The sequence below is a fragment of the Lynx rufus genome, unplaced genomic scaffold (assembly GCF_022079265.1).
Source record: "Lynx rufus isolate CCGP_SWC_20201006 ecotype Redwood Valley unplaced genomic scaffold, mLynRuf1.p SCAF_7, whole genome shotgun sequence".
NCBI classification, from domain to species: domain Eukaryota; kingdom Metazoa; phylum Chordata; class Mammalia; order Carnivora; family Felidae; genus Lynx; species Lynx rufus.
In genome coordinates this window covers 20,238,355-20,264,792 of record NW_025814889.1, presented here as the reverse complement: position 1 = coordinate 20,264,792, position 26,438 = coordinate 20,238,355, and the positions used below count along the sequence as shown (strand labels likewise).

At 36.9% G+C, this 26,438-nt stretch overlaps 1 protein-coding gene across 2 annotated transcripts in view; it reads left to right on the top strand.

Annotated features, from left to right (window-relative positions):
- The window catches only part of DNAJC1 (DnaJ heat shock protein family (Hsp40) member C1), a 219,546-nt gene that overhangs the window by 165,806 nt on the left and 27,302 nt on the right, over positions 1-26,438 (top strand). For both annotated transcript variants that reach the window (XM_047065329.1, XM_047065330.1), the window contains exon 9: positions 23,233-23,352. In XM_047065329.1, the coding sequence (XP_046921285.1) occupies positions 23,233-23,352 (120 nt within the window). The remainder of the gene's footprint in view (positions 1-23,232; positions 23,353-26,438) is intronic.

The window sequence follows — 26,438 nt, the reverse complement described above, 5'->3', positions numbered from 1 at the left end:
TTTCTCCACATCCTCGCCAACACTTTTTATTATTTGTCTTTTGATTCTAGCCATTCTGACAGGCGTAAGGTGTTATCTCATTGTGGTTTTGATTTGCATTTCCCTGATGATGAGTGATGTTGAGCATTTTTTCATGTGTCTGTTCGCCATCTGTGTGTCTTCTTTGGAAAAATGTCTATTCAGGTCCTCTATTTTTAACTTCTAGATTTTTTAGTGTTGAGTTGTGTAAGTTCTTTACATACTTTGGATTAACCCCTTATCAGCTATATTGTTTGCAAATATCTTCTCCTGTTCAGTAGTTTGCCTTGTTTTGTTGGTGGTTTCCTTTACTGTGAAAAAAATTGATTATTTTGTTTCCTTTGCCTGAGGAGACATGTCTAGAAAAATGTTCCTGTAGCCAGTATCAAAGAGATTAATGCCAATGTTTTCTTCTAGAAGTTTTATGATTTTAGGTTTCACATTTAGGTCTTTAATCCATTTTTAGTTTAATTTTGTGTATGGTATGAGAAAGTGGTCTAGTTTCGTGCTTTAGCATGCAGCTGTACAGTTCTCCCAAAACTATTTCCCATTGTATATTCTTGCCTCTTTTGTTGTAAATTAGTTAACCATATAATTATGGGTTTATTTCTGGGCTCTTCATTCTGTTCTCTTGATCTGTGTATCTATTTTTTTGTCAGTGCCATACTGTTTTGATTACTGTAGCATTGTAGTGTAGTTTGAAATCTGGGGTTGTGTTACCTCCAGCTTTGTTCTTTCAAGACTGCTTTGGCTCTTCAGGGTCTTTTGTGCTTCCATAGAAATTTTAGGATTATTTGTTCTAGTTCAGTGAAAAAATACCATTACTATTTTGGTAGGGATTACAGTGAATCTGTAGATTGCTTTGGGTGATATGGGTATTTCAACAATATTAATTCTTCTAATATATGAACATGATATGTCTTTTCATATGTTTCATCTTGAGTTTCTTTCATTAGGGTCTCAGAGTTTTTAAAATACGTGTCTTCATCTTCTTGGTTAAATATTCCTAGGTATTTTTTTGTTTTATTTTATTTTATTTTATTTTTTTATTTAAGTTTATTTATTTATTTTGAGAGAGACAGAGACAGTGCAAGTCAGGGAGGGGCAGAGAGAGAGAGACAGAGAGAATCCTAAGCAGGCTCTGCACTGCCAGGGCAGAGCCAGACATGGGGCTTGAACTCACAAAACCGTGAGATCATGATCTGAGCTGAAACTAAGAGTCACACGCTTAACTGACTGAAGCCACCCAGGTGCCCACTTTTTTTTTAAATGTTTATTTATTTTTGAGAGAGAAAGAGAGCATGCACTAGCGGGGGAGCGGCAAAGGGAAAGGGGAACAGAGTTTTTGAAGTGGGCTCCCCACTGACAGCAGACAGCTCAGCACAGGGCTCAAACTCATCAACTACAAGATCATGACCTGAGCCAGAGTCGGACACTTAACTGAGTAGGCCACCCAAGTGCCCCTTGATGCATTTGTAAATGAGATTGTTTTCCTTCTCTTTCTAGAAATTCATTATTAGTGTATAAAAATGGCACAGATTTCTATATATTAATTTTGTATTCTGCAACTTTACTGAATTCACTTATTATTTCTGTTAGTTTTTTGGTAGACTCTTTAGGGTTTTCTATATGTCATCTGCAAATGGTGAAAGTTTTATTTCTTCCTTATCAATGTGGATACCTTTTATTTCTTTTTCTTGTCTGATTGCTGCAGCTAGGACTTTCAGTATGACATTGAATAAAAGTGGTGAGAATAGGGGTGCCTGGGTGGCTCAGTCGGTTAAGCATCCGACTCTTGATTTCAGCTCAGGTCATGATCTCATGGTCCGTGGTTTGAGCCCCGCATCTGCACTGACAGTGCAGAGCCTGCTTGAGATTCTCTCTCTCTCTCTCTGCACCTTCTGCACACTATCTCTCTCAAAATAAAAATCAACTTAAAAAACAAAAGTGGTGAGAATGAACATCCTTGTCTTCCTTCTGATCTTAGAGGAAAAGCTGAAGGCTTTTCACCATTGAGTATTGTTAGCTGTGAGTTTGTCATATATGGATTTTATTATGTTGAGAGATGTTCCCTCTAAACGTACTTTGTTGAGAGTTTTTATCACAAATGGATGTTGAATCTTGTCGACTGCTTTTTCTTTATCTATTGAGATGGTCATATGATTTTTAATCATTCATTTTGTTAATGTGGTGTGCCACATTGATTGATTTACATACATTGGACCATCCTTGTATCCCTGGAATAAATTCCACTTGATTGTGGTGAATGATCCTTTTTAATGTATTACTGATTTCTGTTTGCTAATATTTTGTTGAGGATTTTTGCATCTTTGTTTATGAGGGATATTGAACTGTAATTTTCTGTTTTTGTGGTGTCTTTGGTTTTGGTATCAGGGCAATGATGTCTTCATAGAATGAATGTGAAAGTATTCCCTCCTCTTCAATTTTTGGACTCATTTGAGAAGAATAGGTCTTAATCTTCTTTAAATATTTAGTAGCATTCACCAGTGGAGCCATCTGTTCCTAGACTTTTGTTTGTTGGGAGTTTTTGATTACCAGCTCAACTTCATTACTAGTACTTGGTCTGTTCAAATTTTATATTTCTTCCTAATTCAGTTTTAGAAGATTGTATGTTTCTAGGAATTTATCCATTTCTTATAGGTTGTTCAATTTGGTAGGCATATAATTTTTTGTATTTCTATGGTGACAGTTGTAACTTAGTGTCTTTCACTTCTGGTTTCATTTGAGTCCACTCTCGTTTTTTTCTTGATGAGTTGTCTAAAAGTTTATCAGCTTTGTTTATCTTTTGAAACAATCAGCTTAGTTTTATTGATCTTTTCTGGTTTGTTTGCTTGTTTTTAGGTTTTTTTTTAATTTTTTCCACTCTGATCTTTATGACCTTCTCCTTCTAACTTTAGGCTTCATTTGTTCTTCTTTTTCTAGTTCCTTTCAGTTTGTAAGGATTGTTTAAGATTTTTCTTCTTTCTTGAAGTAGGCAGGTATTGCTACCAACTTCCCTTTCAAAACTGCTTTTGCTGTGTCCCAAAGATTCTGACCATTGTGTTTCCATTTTCCTTTGTCTCAAAGTATTGTTTGATTTACCCTTTAATTTCTTCATTGACCCACTGGTTGTTTAGTAAGTTGTTGTTTAGCCTCCATATGTTTTGTGTTTTTTCCAGTTTTTTTCCTTGTAATTGATTTATAGTTTCATACTGTTGTGTTCAGACAAGATGATTGACGATTTTAATCTTCTTACATTTATTGGAACTTATTTTGTGGCCTACCATGTGATCTATCCTGGAGAATGTTTCATCTGCATTTGGAAAGACTGTGTATTCTCTGTTTTTGTTTGGAATGTCCTGTATATGTCTGTTAAGTCCATCTCATCTAATTTGTCATTCAAAGCCACTGTTTCCTTATTGGTTTTCTGTCTGAATGATCTATCCATTGATGTAAATAGGCTGTTAAAGTCCTCTACTATTACTGTATTACTGTCAATTTCTCCCTTTATGTCTGTTCATATTTGCCATACATATTTGTTTCTATTTGTGTTCCTAGCACAGATATATAATTGTTTTATCCTCTTGTTGGACTGATCCTTTAATATATATGCCTTTCTTGGTCTCTCGTCACAGTCTTTTTTTAAAGTCTATTTTGTCTGATAATAATATTGCTACCCCAGCTTTTTTTTCCACTCTCACTTGTATGGCATGTGTTTTTTCCATCCCTTCACTTTAAGTCTGTGTATGTCTTTAGGTCTGAAGTGAGTCTCTTGTGTATTTTAACTGGAGCATTTAGTTCTTTTATTTATTTTTTTTTTTTAAGTAGGCTCCATGCCCAATGTGGAGCTTGAACTCACAACCCTGAGATCAAGAGTTACATGCCCTATCAACTGAGCCAGCCAGGTACCCATAATTCGTTTACATTTAAGGTAATAATTGACAGTTATGTATTTGTCGCACCTTTGTTTATTGTTTTCTGGTTGTTTTTATACACTTACTCTATCCCTTTCTTTGTCTCTTACTCTGTTCTCTTGTGATTTGATGACTTTCTTTTGCTTTAGGCTTAGATTCCTTCTGTTTAATTCTTGTATCTTTATAGGTTTTTCACTTGTGGTTAGCGTGAGGTTCATATATAACATATATATAGCAGTATATAATAAGTTGATGGTCACTTAAGTTCAAACAATCCTAAAAGCACTACATTTTTACTCCTTCCTCCACCTTTTATGTATATGACACATTTTGCATCTTTTTATTTTTTGTATCACTTGACTAATTATTTTAGATATAAATGATTTTACTGGTTTCGTTTTTTAACCTTCAAACTAACTTTATAAGTGATTACTCTACTACCTTTCCTATTCCAGTGAAATTTTTTCCTTTCATAATTGCCTTCTAGTTATGGCCCTTCTTTTTCTGCTTAAAGAAGTCTATTTAACATTTCTTATATGGTTAGTTGTGGTGAACTTCTTTAATTTTTGTTTGGGAAACCTTATCTCCCCTTAAATCTGAATAATAACCTTGTCAGAGTCTTCTTAGTTGTAGGGTTTTACCTTTTACCACTTCGACCTGTCGAGTTTCTGCTGAAAACTCAAGTTATAGCCCTGTGGGATTTCCCTTGTATTTAATTAGTTCTTTTTCTCTTGCTGCTTTTAAGATTCTCTCTTTAATTTTTGACATTTTAATTTTTATGTGTCTTGATGTGGACCTCCTTCAGTTCATCTTGTTTGGGGTTCCTGGACCTGAATATCTGTTTCCTTCCCCAGGGTAGGGAAGTTTTTAGTTGCTATTTTTTTCAAATAAGTTTCCTGCCTCTTTCTCTCTCTCTCTCTTCTTCTGGGGCTCCTGTAATTCAAATATTATCATGCATGATGTTGTGCCAGAGGTCTGTTAGCCTGTAATTTTTTGTAATTCTTTTTTTCATTTTGCTGTTCAACTTGGTTTCCACTACCCCATCTTCCAAATTGCTGATCTGTTCTTATGCATCCTTTAATCTGCTGTTGATTGCCTCTAGTATATATTGTATTTCAGTTACTGTATTCTTTAGCTCGTTTTGGTTCTTTTTTTATATTTTCTGTCTGTTTGTTGAAGTTCTTCCTGAGTTCTTCCACTCTTCTGTTATGTCCAGTGAGCATCTTTATGACCATTAGTTTGAACTCTTTGGTAGATTTGCTTATCTCTGTTTCATTTAATTCTTTTTCTCAGAGTTTATCTTGTTCTTTCATTTGACATCTATTTCTCTGTCACCTCATTTTGTCTGATTCTGAGTGTTTGTTTCTATGTATTAGACCAGGTATAGCTCCCAGTCTTGCAGGCGGTGGCCTTGTATTGAAGGCGTCCTGTGGGGCCCAGGAGCACACTTCCCCTGGTTATCAAAACCAGGCACTCCAGAGGTGTCCCCTGTGTGGGCTGCACGTGGCTTCTTGTTGAGACTGGGCTGCAACTACTTTGGGCGCACTGGTGGGTGGCGCTAGCCCCCAGCTCAGCTGCTCGTGAGGACCAGCCGTGGCTACTGCGTGCGCACCGGTAGGTGGGCTCAGCACCCAGACCCCCTGTCTGACGGCCCCGGTTGCAATTGTTGTGGGCATGTTGGTGGGCTGAGCTGCCCACCACTCCTCAGGGCAGGAGCCGCTTTGGAAGGGCACCTGCAGGGGCGAGCAGGTTAAATGGGACATGTCCACAGGGGAATACGAGGGAAGGACAAGCAGTGCTATCATGGTATAGACGAAGTGTGTCAGAACTGGCTCCAGTCAACGTCAGGCCAGCTGGGCTAAAGGAGAGCAAGAAAAATTGTGCCCGCCAGCACTTCCGTTCCCTAAGAGTTCCTACCGAAATTAGTCAATAAATTTACCTCATGTATAACCCAGGAGCTTTTCAGACTGTTGCCTGAGAAGAAGAACTATGGTAGCCCTTAACAGCAGAGTCTGAGTTTCCTATCCCCCTCTGGCTCTCCCCAAGTTAAATCCTGCTGATTTTCAAAGCCAGATATTATGGCGGCTTGTCTTCAGAGTACAGATTCCCAAGGCAGAGGATGCCCAGTGTGGGGCCTGATCCTCTCAGTCCTCAGGGAGGACCCCTGTGCCTGTGCTCTCTCTCCCACTTATGGGTCACCTTACTGGGGGGTTGGTTCCTGACCAACTCTCTGCCCCTCCTGCCCTTCACAATGTGGCTTTTCCTTTGTCTCTTTAGCTATGGGAGAGCTGTTCTACTAGTCTTCAGGTCATTTTCAGAGTGAGTTCCACTACACTGAGTTGCAGCTTTGATGAGTATGTGGGAGGAGGTGAGCTCAGGTTTCTTCCATTCTGCCGTCTTCCTGAGCTCCAAAGCCAGTAAAATTTTGTTCGGTTTTATGTACACTGATTTTTAAAATTTTTTTTTTTCAACGTTTATTTATTTTTGGGACAGAGAGAGACAGAGCATGAACGGGGGAGGGGCAGAGAGAGAGGGAGACACAGAATCGGAAACAGGCTCCAGGCTCCGAGCCATCAGCCCAGAGCCCGACGCGGGGCTCGAACTCACGGACTGCGAGATCGTGACCTGGCTGAAGTCGGACACTTAACCGACTGCGCCACCCAGGCACCCCATATGTACACTGATTTTAAATCCAGAGCCTACATGTGATTTTGGAGGCTCAGAAGTCTCATGATCTGCCGTCTGCAAGCTGGATACCCAGAGAGGTCTGTTTGAAGGCCTAAGAGTCAGAGAGTGATGGTATAGATTCCAGTCCAAGTCTGAAGGCCTGAGAATCAGGAATGCTGGAGAAGTTTTCCAGTGAGGACAGACTGGGTGGGCCTGAGAGGCCTCTCTGAGAAAACTTACTCTTAATGGAGGAGGAGTTAGGTAGACAATACTGCATTCTGGGCAGAAGGAATGTATTCAAAAAGGCATAGCGATAAGTAACAGCCTGAATGTTCAGCCAGTGATTTTGGATATCTGAGACATAAGGTTTGAGGCAGAGATTAAGAGGAAAACTAGAGAGGTAGGCAAGAACCAGATGCCAAGCCTTCAGATGTCATGCATAGGAACTTGGATTCTTTTTCCTATAGGAAATGGGGACCATTGGTGGATTTTTTAGTAGTGGATCCCATTTGTGAGCTCTTAGGCAAGTTCTATAATATCTCAATACTCTGTGATATGCTCTTAGATTGTTGAGGATTAAATGATTTAGTACATGTGAAGCACTGATAGATGCTTACTATGTGCCTGGCACTGTCTCAGAAGGCCGTGGAAGCCTTGTATGATCTAATCCCTGAATTCTTGAGTCTTATTTGTCAAAATATTAGTTACCCTGTATTGGACACAAGATTCAGGTTCATTGTGGTTTTGATTTACATTTCTCTGATAGCTAATGATACTGAGTATCTTTTCATATGCTTATTGGCCATTTGTATGTCTTCTTTGGAAAAATGTTTATGGATATTTTGCCTACGTGCTTAATTAACATTTTACCTACTTGCTTAATTAACAGTTGCTGGCCTGTTTTATTGTTGAGTGTGAGTTCTTTATGTATGCTGGATACCAGGCCCTTATCAGGGGCATATCTGGAACATGTATTTCACATTAGGGAAGTGCAAAGCAATGAGATATCACTTTACTTCCAGTAGGATGGTCATAATAAAAAAGATAAGAGAAATACTGGCAAAAACATGGAGAATTTGGAACTCTTGTGAATGTAACATGGCACGGCTACTTTGGAAAGCAGTCTGGTAGTTCCTCAAAAAGTTAAACATGGAGTTACCATATGACTCAGTAGTCCCCTTCTTAGGCATCTAATCAAGGGAATGAACATATGTCTACACAAAGGCTTATACATGAAATGTCTGTAGCAGTATTATTCATAATAGTTAAGAAGTAGAAATAATCCAAATGTCCATCAGACAATGACTGGATAAACAAAATTTGGTATATCCATACACTGGTGTATTATTTGGCAACGAAAAGGAATTGACGTACTGTTACATGCTACAACACAAATCTTGAAAACATGCCAAGTAAAGGGAGCCAGTCATAAAAGACCACATACTGTATACATGAAATACCCAGACTAGGGAATTTTGGGGGGGAGAATGTAGATTAGTGGCTGCCTAGGGCTAAGGAGATTGGGGCAAAGGGGGGGACACTAGGTAAAAGATTTCTCTTGGGGATAATGAAAATGTTTTAACATTGATTGTAGTAATGGTTGCATAACTCTTAATATACTTAAGAAACATTGAATTTGATACTTTAGGTGAATTTATAGTATGCTATTTAGACCTTATAATGTTATAATAATGTTTTTTTATACATTTATTTTTTATTAAGTGTGGCCTTATCCTTATTTAGGGAATCAAACTAAATAACTTTTAAAGGCTACTTCCCATGTACCTTGTATCTAATCTCTCTAATCTTAAATTATGTTAGTTTTAGAACTTGAATTTCAAAGCATGACTGACAAGCTGATAGACTAATTCATTTCCACCAAAACTAAAAAAGTAGTTTTAACTGCTTTTTCAAGAGGTCTTAAAGCCATTGTCATGTTCTAAAATTTTTCTACTAACATGATGTTAGTCTTGAAATATGATTTTACTTTATCCTAAGTAGTGTAATAGTGATGCATGTAACTGACTTTCTACACTTTACTATTCTGCATTGTTCTAAAAACAGCAAAGTTTCAGGCAGTGAGCAGTACTGTAATCCTTTATAAGGCATTTTTGTACCTTTCATCATATAAAAAACAGAAACTAATGACTGCATATAAATTATCTAGTATAAATTTACCAGTGCTCATTTTCAGAGTCTTCCTTTCTGACTAATATAGTAAATACATGTTTTTATATATATATTTATTATATATAATATATAATATATATTATATATAATGTATACATATATATTATATATAATGTATACATATTATATATTATATGTACTGTATACATATTATATATTATATGTACTGTATACATATATGTACATACATGTGCATACATATATGTACATACATATACATTATGTATGTGTACATATGTGTATACATATGTACATATGTGTACATACATATACATACATTATATATTATACATATATTATATATGTATATATATTATATATACATATATATTATACATATATTATACATACATTATATATATATACATATATAATATGTATACGTGTCTTTGTATGTATATGTAAATGATTTGGTAAAAGGTGGATCTTAATCTTTTCTATTTTGTCCAGAATACTTTTTTTTTTCCTTTTATCAGGAACTTTTTTTTAAAGTTTTATTCAAATTCCATTTAGTTAGCATACAGTGTAATATTAGTTTCAAGTGTGCAGTATAATCTAATACTTCCATACAACACCTGGTGCTCATCACAAGTGTACTCTTTAATCCCCATCACCTACTTAACCAACCCCCCCAGCCCTCTCACCTCTGGTAACCATCAGTTCTCTATAAGAGGCCATTTCCTGGGGCGCCTGGGTGGCGCAGTCGGTTAAGTGTCCGACTTCAGCCAGGTCACGATCTCGCGGTCCGTGAGTTCGAGCCCCGCATCGGGCTCTGGGCTGATGGCTCAGAGCCTGGAGCCTGTTTCCGATTCTGTGTCTCCCTCTCTCTCTGCCCCTCCCCCGTTCATGCTCTGTCTCTCTCTGTCCCAAAAATAAATAAAATGTTAAAAAAAAATAAAATAAAATAAGAGGCCATTTCTTGGTTTGCCTTTCTCTTGTTTTTTTCTCTTTGCTCATTTATTTTGTTTCTTAAATTCCACATGAGTGAAATCAGATGGTATTTGTCTTTCTGTACCTGACTTATTTCACGAAGCATAATACTCTCTAGCTCTATCCATGTCAATGCAAATGGCAAGATTTTATTCTTTTTTATGGCTGAATAATATTCCATTATATCTATATACCACATCTTCCTTATCCATTCATCAGTTGATGGACACTTGGTCTGTTTCCACACAAAATAGACACATAGATAAGTAGAACAGAATAGAGAGCCCAGAAGTGAACCTCAATTATATGGTCAATTAATCTTCAACAATGTAGGAAAGAATATCCAATGGGGAAAAGATAGTCTCTTCAACAAATGGTATCAGAAAAACTGAACAGCAATATGCAAAAGAATGAAACTAAACCACTTTCTTACACCATACACAAAAAGAAATTCAAAATGGATTAAAGACCAAACTGTAAGACCTAAAACCGTTAAAATCCTAAAAGAGAACACAGGCAGTAACCTCTTTGACATTGACTATAGCAACTTCTTACTAAATAGGTCTCCTCAGGCAAGGGAAACAAAAGCAAAAATAAACTATTGGGCCTTCACCAAAATAAAAAGCTTCTGCACAGCAAAGGAAACAATCAACAAAACTAAAAAGTAAGAAGATGTTTGCAAATATCTGATAAAGGGTTAATATCCAAAATCTATAAAGAACTTCTCAAACTCAACACCCAAGAAACAAATAATCCAGTTAAGAAATGAGAAGACATAAATGATACTTTTCCAAAGAAGACATCCAGATGGCCAACAGACACATGATGAAAAGATGCTCAACATCACTCATCACACAGGGAAATACAAATCAAAAGTACAGTGAGATGTCACCTCACACCTGTCAGAATAGCTAAAATCAGCAACACAAGAAACAAGTGTTGGCGAGGTTGTGGAGAAAAGGGAACCCTCTTACATTGTTGGTAGGAATACAAACTGGTACAGCCACTCTGGGAAACAGTATGGAGATTCCTCAAAAAGTTAAAAATAGAACTACCCTATGATCCAACAGTTGCACTAGTAGGTATTTACCCAAAGAATACAAAAATACTAATTCAAAGGGATACATGCGCAGCAGCATTGTCATAAAGAAAATGGCGAGGGGGGAGGGGATACAACAAACACTAGATGTCATGATTTATGTCCTTTGCATACATGATCAGGCATTATTTTACATGCAGGGATAAAATTTAAATAGATTGAACATTTCTTTGTAATTTAAAACAGGTTTAATGCAAAAAAACACATTGTGATATGCTACATCTTAAATTTATCTATATAATGGAAATTATATGGCACACAATAACACAATAGACAAGTAGATCAGTGTAACAGAGGGTCCTGAATTAAATGCAATCGATTGCTTTTTGACAATGATATCAAGGCAGTTCAGATGGGTAAAGAATAGTCTTCAGCAAATGATAGTGAAACAACTGAATATCCATGTGAAATAGACAATGAACCTATCTCATCCTAACAGGCACAGATTTCCTAGATAGTACACTCAAATCACTTACCATAAAAGAAAAATGTTAATAAGTTGTACTTCATGAAAATTAAAAACTCCTGCTTTTTAAGAAAATGAAAAGGCATAGACTGTCAACAGCTGTAAAGGGTGTAAAATTTCACCCTATTTATAGACTAACAAGTTAGCCACAGTGTCAAGGATACTGATGGAAGACATGACTCTTGGGTCAGAGAGCAGTAGCAGTAGCCAGAATCCCAGCATTTTTATGCCAGTTCCACCACCCTCACGTATCACAAGATGCATTACCAATTGTACGGTTTCCACCTTTACCCACAGGAAACATCTGTGGCAGTTTGGTCACCCATAACAACCCTGGAGTTGAGGTTGACCTGATTGCCTTCTACCACCATGGTAGGTAGTACCATTGGTCAGTTCAGATAGTCAAGAACAAATTACATGCTATCTTTTAAAATTGGAGGATTCCCATTATATTATAACTTACCCTTGTAAGTCACACTAGTCATTTCCAAAGTATCCTAGAAATCAAATAAAAGAAGTGTACTAGAAAATTCACAAGTATGTGGAGATTAAACAGCATGCTGCTGAACAAGCAGTGGGTCAAAAAGAAATCAGAAGAGAAATGAAGTATCTTGAAACAAATAAAAATGGAAATACAACATACCAAAAGTTATGGGATGCAGCAAAAGCAGTTTTAAAAGGGAACTTCATAGCAAAAAATGCCTGTATTAAGAAGCAAGAAAAATGTTAAGCAACCTAACTTTATATCTCAAAGAATGAGAAAAAAAAAAAAACAAAGCTGAGTTAGTATTCAGAAGGAAATAAAAATCAGAATGGAAGTAAATGAAATAGAGACTAAAAAGATGATAGAAAAGATCAATGAAACTAGGACCTGGCTCTTTGAAAGATAAACAAAATTAGCAAACCTTTACCTAGACTCCCCAAGAAAAAAGGACACAAAATCAGAAACGAAACAGGAGACATTATATCTTATACCACAGAAGTACAAAGGATCATAAGAGAGTATGAACAGTTATACACCAGCAGATTGGACAACCTAAAAGAAATGGATAAATTCCTAGAAACATACGACTGACCAAGACTGAATCATGAAGAAATAGAAAATCTGAGTGATGCCTGCTGGCTCAGTTGGTACAGCATATGACTGTTGATCTTGGGACCGTGAGTATAAGCCCAATGTTGGGCTTAGAGCTTACTTTAAAAAAGAGAAATAGAGGGGCTCATGGGTAGCTCAGTAGGTTAAGTGGCAGACTTTGGGCTCAGGTCATGATCTCACAGTTTGTGGGTTCGAGCCCCGCATTGGGCTCTGTGCTGATAGCTCAGAGCCTGCTTTGGATTCTGTGGCTCCCTCTCTCTCTGCCCCTCCCCCATTCACAGTCTCTTTCTGTGCCCCCAAAAATGAATGAAACATTAAAAAAAATTTTTTTAATAATAAAAGAAATAGAAAATCTGAACAGATTGGTTACTAGTAAGGACATTGAGTCGTTAATCAAAAATCTGCCAACAAACAGAAGTCTAGGACCCAGTGGCTCCACTGGTGAATTCTATCAAAAATTCAAAGAGGAATTAATACCAATCCTACTTAGACTCTTCAAAAAAATAAAACAGTACCCTGAAACCAAAACCAGACAAGGACAACACAAGTAAAAATTACAAGCCAGTATCAATATCCTTCATGAACATAAATGTAGAAAATCCTCAACAGGGGAGGATTGAGCCTGGGTAGCTCAGTCGGTTAAGCATCTGACTCATGGTTTTGGCTAAGGTCACGATATCACAGTTTCGTGAGTTCAAGCCTGGCTTGGGATCTTCTCTCTGCCCCTCACCCAATCACATTATCTCTGTCTCTCTCAAAATAAATAAACATATAAAAATCCTCAACAAAATATTAGCAAACCAAATTCAACAATTTATCAAAAGTGTTATACACCATGATCAAGTATGATTTATTCCAGGGATGCAAGGACAATTCAACATCTGCAAATCAAATCAATGTGATATACTACATTCAAAAAATAAGATTAGAGCTATCACAATAGATGCAGAAAAAACTTTTGACAAAATTCAGCATCCATTCATGATAAAAACTCTCAATGAAATGGGTATAGAGGGAACATACCTCAGCATAATAAAGGTCATATATGACAAGCCCACAGCTGATATCACACTCAACTAACATCGTACTCAACAGTAACAGCTAACATGCTCAACAGTGAAAACTTTCCCTCTAAGATCAGGAACAAGATTAGGATGCCCACTTTTGCCATTCTTATTCAACATAATGGTGGAAGTGCTTGTGACAGCAGTTAGACAAGAAAAAGAAATAAAAGGCATCCAATTTGGAAAGGAAGAAGTAAAACTGTCACTATGCGTAGATGACATGGTATTATATGTTTTAGAAACCCTAAAGACTCCACCAAACAACTATTAAGAACAAATCAACAAATTTTGTAAAGTTTCAGAATACAAAAATCAGTCACACAAAAGGAATAAAATATCGAGGAATAAATTTAACCACGAAGGTGAAAGACCTGTATGCTATTATATTAACATTGATCAAAGAAACTGAAGAAGACACAAATAGAAAGATATACCATGCTAATAGATTGGAAGAATTAGTATTTTTTAAATGTCCATACTATGCAAAGCAATCTATAAAGTCAATGCAACCTTATTAAAATTCCAATGGCATTTTTTATAGAAATAGAACAAACAATCCTAAAATGTGTATGGAACCACAAAAGACACTAAATAGCCAAAGCAGTCTTGAGAAAGAAAGCTGTAGGCCTCACACTGCCTGGTTTCAAACTATATTACAAAATTGCAGTAATCAGAACAGTATGGCATTGGCATGAGAACAGACGCATAGAGGAATGGAACAAAATAGGAAGCCCAGAAATAAACCAACACGTATATGGTTAATTCATTGATGGTAAAGGAGCCAAGAACATCCAATGAAGAAAGGCAAGTCTCTTCAGTAAATGATGGTGGGAAAACAGGACAGCCACATGCAAAAGAATGAATCTGGACCACTATCTCACACCATACACAAAAATTAATTCAAAATGGATTAAGGACTTGAACATAAAACACAGATGGTAAGCTCTAAGACAAGGCCCATAGATACAGAGAACCAACTGGTGGTTGCCAGAGGTAGAGGATACACACAGTGGGTAAAGGGAGTCAAAAGGTATAAGCTTCCAGTTTAAAATAAATTAGTTATAGGGGGGCCTGGGTGGCTCAGTCGGTTAAATGTCCACTTTTGGCTCAGGTCATGAGCTCATGGCTCGTGAGTTTCAAGCCCCACATCAGGCTCTATGCTGACAGCTCAGAGCCTGTGGCCTGCTTCGGATTCTGTGTCTCCCTCTCTGCCCCTCCCCCACTCGTGCTCTGCCTCACTCTCTCTCAAAAGTAAATAAACATTAAATAATTATAGAGATGTAATATACGACATGGTGACTATTGTTAATATGGTATTGCACATTTGAAAGTTGCTAAGAAAATAGATCTTAAAAGTTTTTATCAAAAGAAAAAATTGTAACTGTGTGGTGACTGATTTAACTAAACGTATTGTAGTAAACAATTTGCAATATATTGAATGATTGTATTATAGACCTGAAACTAATGTAACGTTATATGTCGATTATACTTCAATAAAAGTATATTAACATCATAGTTAGCTGTATTAAGAACATATGGGAACTCCATACTGTTTTTACAACTTTTCTAGAAGTCTGAAATTATTTCAAACTCGGGGCGCCTGGGTGGTTCAGTCGGTTGAGCGTCCGAGTTCACCTCAGGTCAGGATCTCGTAGTTTGTGAGTTCGAGCCCTGCGTCAGGCTCTGTGCTGACAGCTTGGAGCCTGGAGCCTGTTTCAGATTCTGTCTTCCTCTCTCTGCCCTTTCCCCGCTCATGCTCTGTCTCTCTCTGTCTCTCAAAAATGAATAAACGTTAAATAAATAAATAAATAAATAAATAAATAAATAAATAAATAAAATTATTTCAAACTAAAAGTTAAAGGATTTTAAGTGACAATATAAGTTACAGAATGGGAGAAAATATTCATAAAACATTTCTGACAAAGATCTTGTGTCCACAAAATATAACGAACTCTTCACCCAATTAACGTATAAGCAAAAGACATGAATACACACTTCATAAAAATAGATATTCAGTTGGTCAGTAAATACATGTAAAGATACTCAAGATCATTTGTAATCTTGGAAATTATTACCAAAATAAAACACGTTTCATTCCTACCAGACTGGTCAAAACTAAAACAACTGGCAATATCAAGTGTGGGTGAGTACCTGGAGGGACCCTTCATACACTGCAGGTTAGAATGTAAAACAATACAACTTGTTCGGAAAAATACTTACGTAGTTTCTTATAAAATGTATACTTTCCCTATGACTCAGCAATTCCACCACTAGGTATTTATCTAAGAAGAATTAAAACATATGACCACTATGACAATTATAAATAAATGTCCAAGCAGCTGTATTCATAATACATGATAGGGGTGCCTAAGTGGCTCAGTTGGTTAAGTGCCCAACTTCAGCTCAGGTCATGATCTCACAGTTCGTGAGTTTGAGCCCTGCATCAGGCTCTGCAGTGACCGTGCATAGCCGGTTCAGGATTCTGTCTCCCTCTCTGCCCCTCCCCCACTTGTGCATGCATGTGTGTGTGCATGCGCCCTGTCTCTCTCAAAATAAATAAACTTTAATAATAATGATATGTGATAACCAAGAGCTAGCAGCTACCCAAATAAATGTCCATCAGTAGGAGAATGGATAAATTGTGATACAAATCTTTTTTCTGATATGTGTTATGGAATATTTGCTCCTACTTTGTGGCATTCCATTTCATTTTTTAAATAGTTTCTTTGAAAGACCAACAGTTTAGGGGCGACTGGATGGCTCGTTCAGTTGAGCGTCCGACTTTGGCTCAGGTCATGATCTTGCTGTCCATGGGTTTGACAGCATTGGGCCCTGTGCTGACAGCTCAGAGCCTGGAGCCTGCTTTGGATTCTGTGTCCCTTCCCCGCTCATGCTGTCTCTGTGTCTTAAAAATAAAAACGTTAAAAAAATTCTTTTAAAGACCAAAAGTTTAATTTTAGCAAAATTCAAATATTTGTGGTTTTACCATTTTAAGGTTATTACATGTATTAAATGGTATTCTGATGCTGAGAGAAAGTTGCCAAAACCTCTCTACGATGAAGGAGTCTCTGGGGGGCACTAACAGGAGTAGGAGTGTCTGTCATTTTGCATTTTGGATGGGTTCTAGAGCCCTTTCCTAAAGGGGACCCCTACTCAAGAAGAGCCAGTTTGCAGCAAACAGCATAAAAGTATTTAAGTAAAATATGTAAAGGAGAAACGTGTTTCTTCCAGAACACAGAAAGGCCTAAAAGAAGTTGTGGGTGCTGAGAGAATCCGTAGCTGTTTCTGGACAGCATTATGGGTGGAGCATCCCTCTCAGTACACCAATTAATTTTCAAGACTTTAACCAAGGTGGCAAGACATTACATTTTGTACGAGGCAATGGCCCATTTCATTTTGGTGAGCTCCTTTGTCTGTCTTGAATGAATATGTCAAATGAATCTCCTCATGGGAAGAAGTCATCAGTGTAATGTCATACTTGTCTTCCTGAAAGAATCAGGAAGTAGTTAAGATCTTGTCCTTAAAGACTGTGAGGACAAGGCTGATGAGGTACCCCATGGTAGTTGGGTAGAAGTGTACCATACTTTGGAGGTGAGATAAACTGCAGTCAAGAGGCTGTTGAAATAGTCACTGAACAAAACATATTCACTAAATCTATAATAGCAAAATATTTACCAATTGCTAATTGGATGAAGTCAGTAACTGCAATAATATTGGCTATGGGGACCTTAATGAGGCCCACAGCATTTAGCTTGAGGTAATCTACCATGAGGCACCATTCATTCATTCATTCATTCAAGAGCAGGCCAAACTGAGCTGACACTAAAAGTAAAGGCAACAAAAACAAAAATAAACAAGTAGGACTACATCAAACTAATCCACTGAATGGGAGAAAATATTTGCAATTCGATATCTGATCCAAAACATTAAAGAACTCAATACAACTCAATAGCAGAAAAACAATGATTAAAAAATGGACAGAGGATCTAAATAGACATTTTTCCAGGGAGACCTATAGATGGCCAACAGGTAAATGAAAAGATGCTCAACATCACTCATCATCAGGAAAATGCAAATCAAAACCACAATGAGATATCACCTCACACTTGTTAGAATGAGTAGTATCAAAAAGACAAAGAAGTAACACATGTTGGCAAGGATGTGAAGGAAAGGGAACCTTTGTGGGCGCTGTTGGCGGGAAGGTAAATTGGCGCAGCCACGATGGAAAACAGAATGGAGATGCCTCAAGAAATTAAAACTCGAACCACTTTATGATCCAGCAATTCCACTTCTGGGTTATTTATCTGAAGGAAAATGAAAATGCTAACTCAAAAAGATATGCACCTCCACATTTACTGCAGCATTATTTACAATAGCCAAGACACGGAAACAACACAAGTGTCCATTGACAGATGAATGGATAAAGAAAATATGATACACACATAGACACACACAAGAAAATATTATTTAGTCACTAAAAAAAGGAAGTCTTGCCATTTATGACATGGACAGACCTTGAGGGCATTATGCTAAGTGAAATAAATCAGAGTAAGGCAAGTAGCATATGATCGCATTTATATTGGAAGCTAAAACAGAACAAAACGAAGCTCATAGATACAGAGAACAGATTGGTTGTTGCCAGAGGGGGAGGGTAGGGAGTAGGTGAAATGGCTGAAGAAGAGCAAAAGGTACAAACTTCCAGTTATAAAATAAGTCCTGGGGGACTTAGTTAAGCATCTAACTCTTGGTTTTGGCTCATGTCATGATCTCCTGGTTCGTGGGTTTGAGCCCTGTGTCAGGTCTGCGCTGACAGCAAGGAGCCTGCTTGGAATTCTCTCTCCCTCTCTCTCTGCCCCTCCTCCCCGCAAAGATAAAGAAGTAATCTTAAAAAAATCTTTTTCATATAAAGAAAGAAATAAGCCCTGGGATGTAATTCATAGCATGACAACTATAATTAATACTGTATTGCATATTTGAAAGTTACTAAGAGTGCATCTTTAAAGTTCTCATCACAAGAAAACAAAATACTGTAACTGTATATGGTGACAAACGTTACTAGACTTACCGTGATCATTTCTTAATACAGTTGACTCCTGAACATGGGGATTGGGGTGCCAACCCACTCACCCCCACCTTGTGCCCAGTTGAAAACCCACTTATAGCTTGACTCCCCAAAAACTTAACTAACTAGAGAACAAATGTTATTAAAATCATAAGGAAAAGAAAATACAGTTATAGGACTGTACTGTATTAAAAAAAAAAAAAATCCGTGTATAAGGGGACCCATGCAGTTCCAACCCATCAAATCATTGTGTTGTACACCTGAAACCAATATAATGTCTGTAATTATACCTCAGTTTAAAACTATCCCTCCAGTAGCTTTATGTATCATGCAGAGTAAATGAGCTAGAGTCCTTGCAGTGGCCTCTCAGTCCTTATATGATTTTATCTTCTTACCTCTCTGGCCTCCTCTCCTCTCCCTGCCCCCTTTGCTTGCTTTGCCCCAGCTTCCCTGCTCATCTCACTATTCCTCAAGCATCCTGGACATGCTCCTGCCGCAAGCCCTTTGCAATTTGCCGTTTCCTATCCCAGAGTAATCCCAGACTGTCATCGTTCACTGTGTGTCAAATCACCACAACACTTAGTGGCATAAAATAGTTTTTAAAGGATTAAACATCCTTGTGTCCGTTTCTCAAGAGGGATTTATTTACTGTTGCTTCCCCCAAAAGGAGGTAAAAAGAAATTTGAACTGTATGCATGGTCTTGAGCAAAGTTTCTCAAACTATCTGTAGTAAAGAACCAGGTGTAGAATATTTTTCTTTCCATCTGTTGCTGACCCATCTGTAGTCCTATTGTGCCCACACTTCATGTGACCCATCATGGTAGTCTGACAACATCTCACTGCTTATATTATTTAAAAGAAGAGTTTACTGCTCACATACTTGGTTGTTGCAGCAGCGTTAATTTGCTGTTTCTAATCCGTACCCGAAGTTTCTGGACTTACTTGGTCATGGATTGGTGACAAACTGGTTGCAGGCTGGCACCAGCACATGGATCACACTTTAGGATTGCTGGTCCAGAGGAGACCTCTTTCTGGGAAGGTAGCTAAATCATAGATGAAGAGACCTTTCTGGGCACGACATGAAGCGATTACTGGTAAAGGGTCACAGCCTTAGAACAACAGTTTGGGATGAGTTACAAGCTTTTCTTTAAAGAAGAGTATTCACTTCCTAAGAGTGAAAAAACATTTGAAGAGATAAGCTTTTAATTTTTTTTTTTAATATTTATTTTTGAGAGAGAGAGAGAGTACAAGCGGGGTAGGGTAGAGAGAGGGAGACACAGAATCCGAAGCAGGCTCCAAGCTGTCAGCACAGAGCCTGATGTGAGGCTCGAACTCAAGAACCACGAGCCGAAGTCGGAAGCTTAACTGACTGAGACACCCAGGCACCCCTGGGTTTTTTCCTTTACATACAATTTATCCACATATATAGTCAAGAGCACGTAAATGCTCAATTTTTAAGTTGGAAAGGAAAACTGTATAGGTGAAAGTCAAATATACATTCTGAAACACAAAGTCAGTATAGAATGTGGATTTGGAAGGTAGATTATTAGATTTGCCATCCATATTACTAGGTATACATTATGAGATCTGATAATATCTGATATTTTAACTGGGTGATGGTATTTACAAGGACATTATTTCTTAGGTAAAATTTCTGAGAATTTATGAATTGAGTTGAATCTACTACAAACTGTTGAATCCAAAATTGTAACTTTTCTAGTTATGTAAATAACGGTCATTAGAAGTTCACGTGGATAGAAATATTCATTAGTGAGTTTTACTATTAGATAGAAATGGATCTTTTGTCCTTACAATAGGAAAATATAATAAATAAGCCCATATAAATTTCTTTTAATTTGGCCCTAAGTTTCAGTACCAAATAAATTGCACGATACTTGGTAATTAACATTTGATGGTCTACAGCTGTGAGGGGGAAGGTGCATATGAGTTACTCAAAACATGGAGTGCGCTTTTCCTCTCTAGCTTCCAACTCCTATCCCCCAAGAATAGTAAGGATTTTCAAAGGCATCAAATCTTTGAACATATGTGGCTTTACGACAAAAATCTATCCCAAAGGGATATTATTTGGGAATACAATTTAAATTTTCCTATGAGCTCTTACTTTAGGAGATCTATTTGGGGATCATTACATAAAAATCGCGAATAATTTGAAAACTTACTTTTTATTTTTTATTCAGTATGGAGATTTATTCCCAGAGTGGGGCTTTTCTGATGCAAAATTGGAATGCTGGTGTAGTCACAACAGCTGTCCCCACACCATGTGGTATCTTCCATTACTTTACTGTAGAGATGAATTTTTGGCCCAGTGTCTCAGTAATATTGGACACACATGGTTTTAAGTGGCAAAGCAGTATGCGTATGCATTCATTTGACTTTCACAGCTACAGTTGGCTCCAGATTAGAACAAGGAGAATACATTCACACCACGGCCACCCTCACGGCTGCTGTAGGAGCTGGGTCACAGTAGGCTCAGTTGCTTCTAAAGACACAACTAACTATTGCCGAGGAATTACACATTCACCAAAGTGCCTTACAGCTGTAGGAGAGAGAATAATGAATTGCTAAAAGGATTCTTTCAAAGATTTCAGATTATGGGCCTAGTTATTATCGATCCAGTTTTTTTGTATTAATAATGAAAAAAATCACAGCCATGAAATAACCAGGAAACTAAAGGGAAAGACTGTCCTAGCAGTAGATGATTTTTCAGAATACCAGTCCAAATACTTAAAATTTTCCCTTCCCAGGGAAAAAAAAAAGTGGCACTGTTCTTTTAGACTCATCTTATTAACAAAGAATTAAAATCTGATTGATTTTTAATGCCCATTGTCCATATATGCAGCATATTTGGAAAGCCAATCTACTAAAAATTGAAATTATTTTAAAGAATTACTTTATTAATGTTTCGGCTTTTTAGAAAGAAAAGTATTTCCTTGAAAATCCAGTTATGTCCCTCTAATATCTGAGTATGAATTTTTCCCCTAAATAAAGGGAAAAACAAGCAAGAAGAAAAAAGCTTCAGTGTAAATTTTCAAATTATCTGATAAGGAGCATTAGATTTCTGATATTCATTAAATATCAAAGAAATTCTGACTATACCCTATGTGGGCTACCTTTTTATAGAAGTGAATTTATGCCTGTATCGTACAGATTGTACTGATGAATATGTTTGAGGCTTTCAGCTTTTAGTGGATACAAAATAGAATGATTGATAAAATCCTCCCTACTATTGGCTATTATTTCCTGACTCTTAAGTGGCAGGTTGTATTTATGCCAATTTATCTGCTTCAGGGAACATTCTTGATAGCAGAACAAAGTGAATAAAAGTAGTTTGCTTTGCAAATGAATGCAAATGGGAGAGCCTTTCGGAAAGCCCTTTAACAGGGGCAGTGCGCTTTGATTACGAGTGAAGCTGCCGTTTGGACATGGTGAAAAGAGCACGCTTGAACCATTGATTGGGGGAGACAGTAAAAAGTCAGGAAGGGCCCCGTTAAGCTTGCAGTGAGGCAGGCGGATGTCAGTGCGGTTAGAGCACAGTGGGAGAATGACAGCGAGGATTAGTGTCAGGGAGAAGCTTTGCTGTAGCTGTGGAGATCGTCCCTGGGGTCACTCACCTCTGACTGTTGTTCTGTGCTGACGGTTCTGTAATGCAAACGGCCTGATGTATGCTGTTCATTATCGGAAATGGTGATTAGAAAAGGTATTTGTCTCCAAGGTTCCCTTCTTTCTTGTTTCTTTCTTTTTAATTAAGGAAAATAAGGTGGGCTTCCTCCATTTCTCTGCTGACTCCTAGAGTATTGTTTAATACCAGAGTGGCTGCAGCGTCTGGGAGGGAGTAGTTTCGTGCTAAAATCTCATGTAAAATAACTGTAACGTGGTTTTTTGTTACTCAGTGGTAGGTTCTTTTGCTTTGCTCAGCTTTAGGTTTGACCAAGTAGTAGTGCTGATAAAATGCAGAGAATATGCTTGCTCTTAGAATTTTTGCTTTTGGAAAAAAGATTTGATAATCTTTCGGTTACTTTGTAACTCGCTTTAACAGATCAACTCTTAGAAGCTATTTACCTTCTCAGAAATGAACTGTTGCTTTGCTTGGACTTGAAATGGTTTAAGTCTTGGTTGTAGGCATGTCTCAGTTTATTTCTGTTCCAAGCTTATTAAAACGCTAGCGTTTGAGAAGCTAAACTTTTTGGAAATGCACGATTTTTAGAATGAAACAGTGTTACACAGAATGAACAAAAACTATCTTTGTCTCAGTTCTGATTCTAAATCAGCACATTTGCTTGTTCACCTTTTCATCTTCGCTTATAAGGTGTTTTGTTTTCTTCAAAGTATAATTTTTCTTAAAACTTGAAGACCTTTTATAGTGACCTTACGTGAGGCATCTGTGAGAGCAGCAGTGACATACAATGCATTTCATAGTCTTTGAGAGTCGTTCCTACTTTAATGCAAAACTGCTTTTTTTAGTGTCTTCAAAAGCCTGACTTCACAATATTTCTGCTTTCTTATTTCGTATACATAGGAAAATTTAAAAGGCTGCTGGAGCTTTGCATTCTAATGTTAAATATGCAACTCAAAGCTTTATCTAAACTACTGGACACGTGTTAGTACTGTTTTTGTAGAAAACAAATTGCCAGTGGTTTGTTTCACAGGCTTATTAAATGTTTTGGCAAACGTTCTCTAAATTATCTTTTTCTATAATGTTTTGCAGGCACCTGAATGGACAGAAGAGGACCTCAGCCAGCTGACGAGAAGTATGGTTAAGTTCCCAGGAGGGACCCCAGGTCGATGGGAAAAGATTGCCCACGAATTGGGTCGATCGGTGACAGATGTGAGTTCACTCAGATTTGCATTGTATGGAGAGTGACAAACCAGAACAAGCCAACTATGTAGAAGACAGACATAGATGCATCCGACATTCTCTTTGGAGAAAGGCTACAATCCTTTTAGGACCTGGAAGTGAACCATTAACGAAATAAGCAAGAAGCAGATGTCAGCCAGTCCCCTGGTCCACAGTTAACAGCTGTGTGAGGAATTCTAGTGTTCAGAGACTTAAGCTACAGTAACCTAACCACAGAAAACAATGCTGGTTTTTGTGTTTAAAGTGACCCCTTTAGCTGTGGAAAAGATAGTTCTCAGACTGATCAGAATTAGAGAAGTTAAATTTCAGCTGGATCTTTCTAACATTGAAGAACAGATTGCTATAGGTATTTAATCAGGTGGTTTGCATTAATTTAATCATCAATATTCTTATGTTTGCCTTTTTATTTCAAGGATGGTACCTACTATCCATTTTGACAAGTTGCTTAACCACAACAAAATTATATATATGAACAAATATATAATATAATATATATAACATATATAATATGCATATGTGTGTGAATGAATCTATAGGTGAATGACTGCCTATACCCAACATTTAAAAGACTAAGTATTTGCCTGGAAGGTTTGAATTTAACACTTTGGATGCTTTTTATTCAGTAAACTTAGGGCAGAGAATCTTCTAAAAGCAACTACCACAGTCCCTGACATGTACTAAATAGAAATTCAGAAAAATTTTTATTTTTACCAATATGAGCCTTATTTTCATAAATGATAGTAAATATTCTTTACCATATAAATCAGTAATTTACCAAGTTTACTTTAAATAAACCCTATACACCTAAAATATTTCAGGGGTTACTGAAAGCAAAGTTCAAGTGCCCTTTTCAATTCTGTTAGTATACCTTTGAGTCTTTTGATAATGAACAGTTTTAAAACCCTGCAAAATGATTAACACAACTACCCCCCCCAAAAAAAAACCCAGCTTGTTACATAAATGCTGAAAGTTATTTTTCATAGTGAGCTTCCACTATTTAATTTATAAACAAACTTACAAAACATTACCGTCAATCTTTTTATTTATTTATTTATTTATTACCCTTTGGATAGGAGCTGCTTTGAGAATTTTAAATTATAGATATGAATTTTTTACTACCATGTAGGTCTTTTAAAAATCACATTTAAAAGACTGAATTTTTATGTGATGTTTTGCATTATTTTGGTTTCAAAGTCTCATCATGTGAAAAAATAGCTCTAGTATCTTGTAACAATTTTTTTTTTCTTGGTGTTACATGAGGAGACCCATTATCTTAGGTAACTGGAGAAGAACCTTAAGGATACCTTTTCTTCTGCTAAGAATGTTAGTGGGCTATGCATTTTATTACCTTGTTTCTAGGTTGCTTGTAAAAGATAAATTAATAATGCCTTATCAGTAAATATCTGACCAAATTAAAGATATTCCATAGTTATTGGGGTTTCAAATACTATGACCCTGTAATTATACAACTACTGTTAATATAATGATTAATAAAAATTACTGAAATAATTTTTAGAAAGTTATAAAACAAACTGGTTTAAAAGGGCCCTAAACTTTTAGTTTTAATGGGAAAGAATGTTTCATTAATTTAGTGTCTCCTTTGAAGGCAGCACTGCCTTTAAATAAGATTTCTGGGAGACCTCATAGTTAAAAATGCCCAAGAAAGGCAGTTGAATAGAGCGATATTTTAAGTTGTTGTCATTAAAATCTGGCTAAATTTGTATCTGTGTTTTTAAAAAGAGAGATGAAAGTTTAAATGCTAAGAACAGACATGATGTAACCAACACAGCCTTGAGAATGGCTAGTTAGTATCAGAAATCTAGAAAATCTATACATAACCTAGTAGTCTTAGTGCAGTCTTAGTATAGGCAAAGACATCTTTCCAAACTTTTGTAAATTCATCCCATATGTTTCCATTGTTTTTCTTCTAGACTTACCCAGGGGAGACTGAATCCATGTCTGCAATAGATATTTTTCCTTTTACCATAGAAGTAGCAAACATAACTTTTGGGAATTTTTTTTCCCTCCAAGTATTCTATTTGCATAATACCAAAAGTACCTTGAAAATAAATATTTTAGTAAACCCAAGCTTTTTTGGCACCAAAAAATGCCCTTGTAACGAACTTTTCTTCTAGTACAGCATGTACTTTTTTTCATTCTGTGAGTATTTTCATTCTGTGTCATTTTCATAGCTGGACTACACATTTCACATCATAACCGCCCCCCTTCAACACACACAAATCTCTCTCTAAAAGAGAGCAGGTGTCAGAAGACTCAGATAACTCATTTTAGTGAACACACAGTGAATTACATTGAAGCAGCTAAAGTAGGTTGAACTAATACAGTTCCTTCAGTACAATGTCAAGTGAAAGTTGACCATACTTGAGAAGATCACTTATAGTTCTTTTTGGCTTATGGCGTTAATTAGATTTGTTTTCATTAAGTATTTAATTATGGGGACAACCCCAAGTTCAATTTGCTGTCATCAGAACCTCTTCTTAGTGACCTAGTCACCTGTGCCAACTCTCCCTGGTCTGCACATCTGTTCCTTGACCCGTTTTTGTTTTTTTGTTTTGCTGACTTTGTAGCTTCGGGTTTAGTTCTCTTTCCTTCAAGAGACAATTGACCTTTTTTCAGGGAGGGGCAAGAGTGTACTCTTGGTGGGTTCTATATATTCTTTATTGGGATTGACAGATTACAATGAACAACCCATTTGATTCTTCAATTTAAAAAGGAGTTTTCAGTGTATTAATTGTCACAGTCAACAAGTTGCTAAATTCTACTCTGGATAAACACAAGCAATGTGATTGCCTTTGTAAAAAATTAATGCAAAGTGTATTTTAACTCAGCTATATCAAAAGTATAAGACTTCCTTTATTACAGATTAAGTATTTTAAACATGAATGTATGCCTTTCAGCAGATAATTTTGATAATGACAAAGGATACTCAAATTGTAAAAACAACAAAGAAAACAAAAACTGGCACGTAAAACCAACCTTAATGTGATTATTAACTGCAGGCTTTCTAAATTAAGGTCAGGGAGCCTCAGATTTCT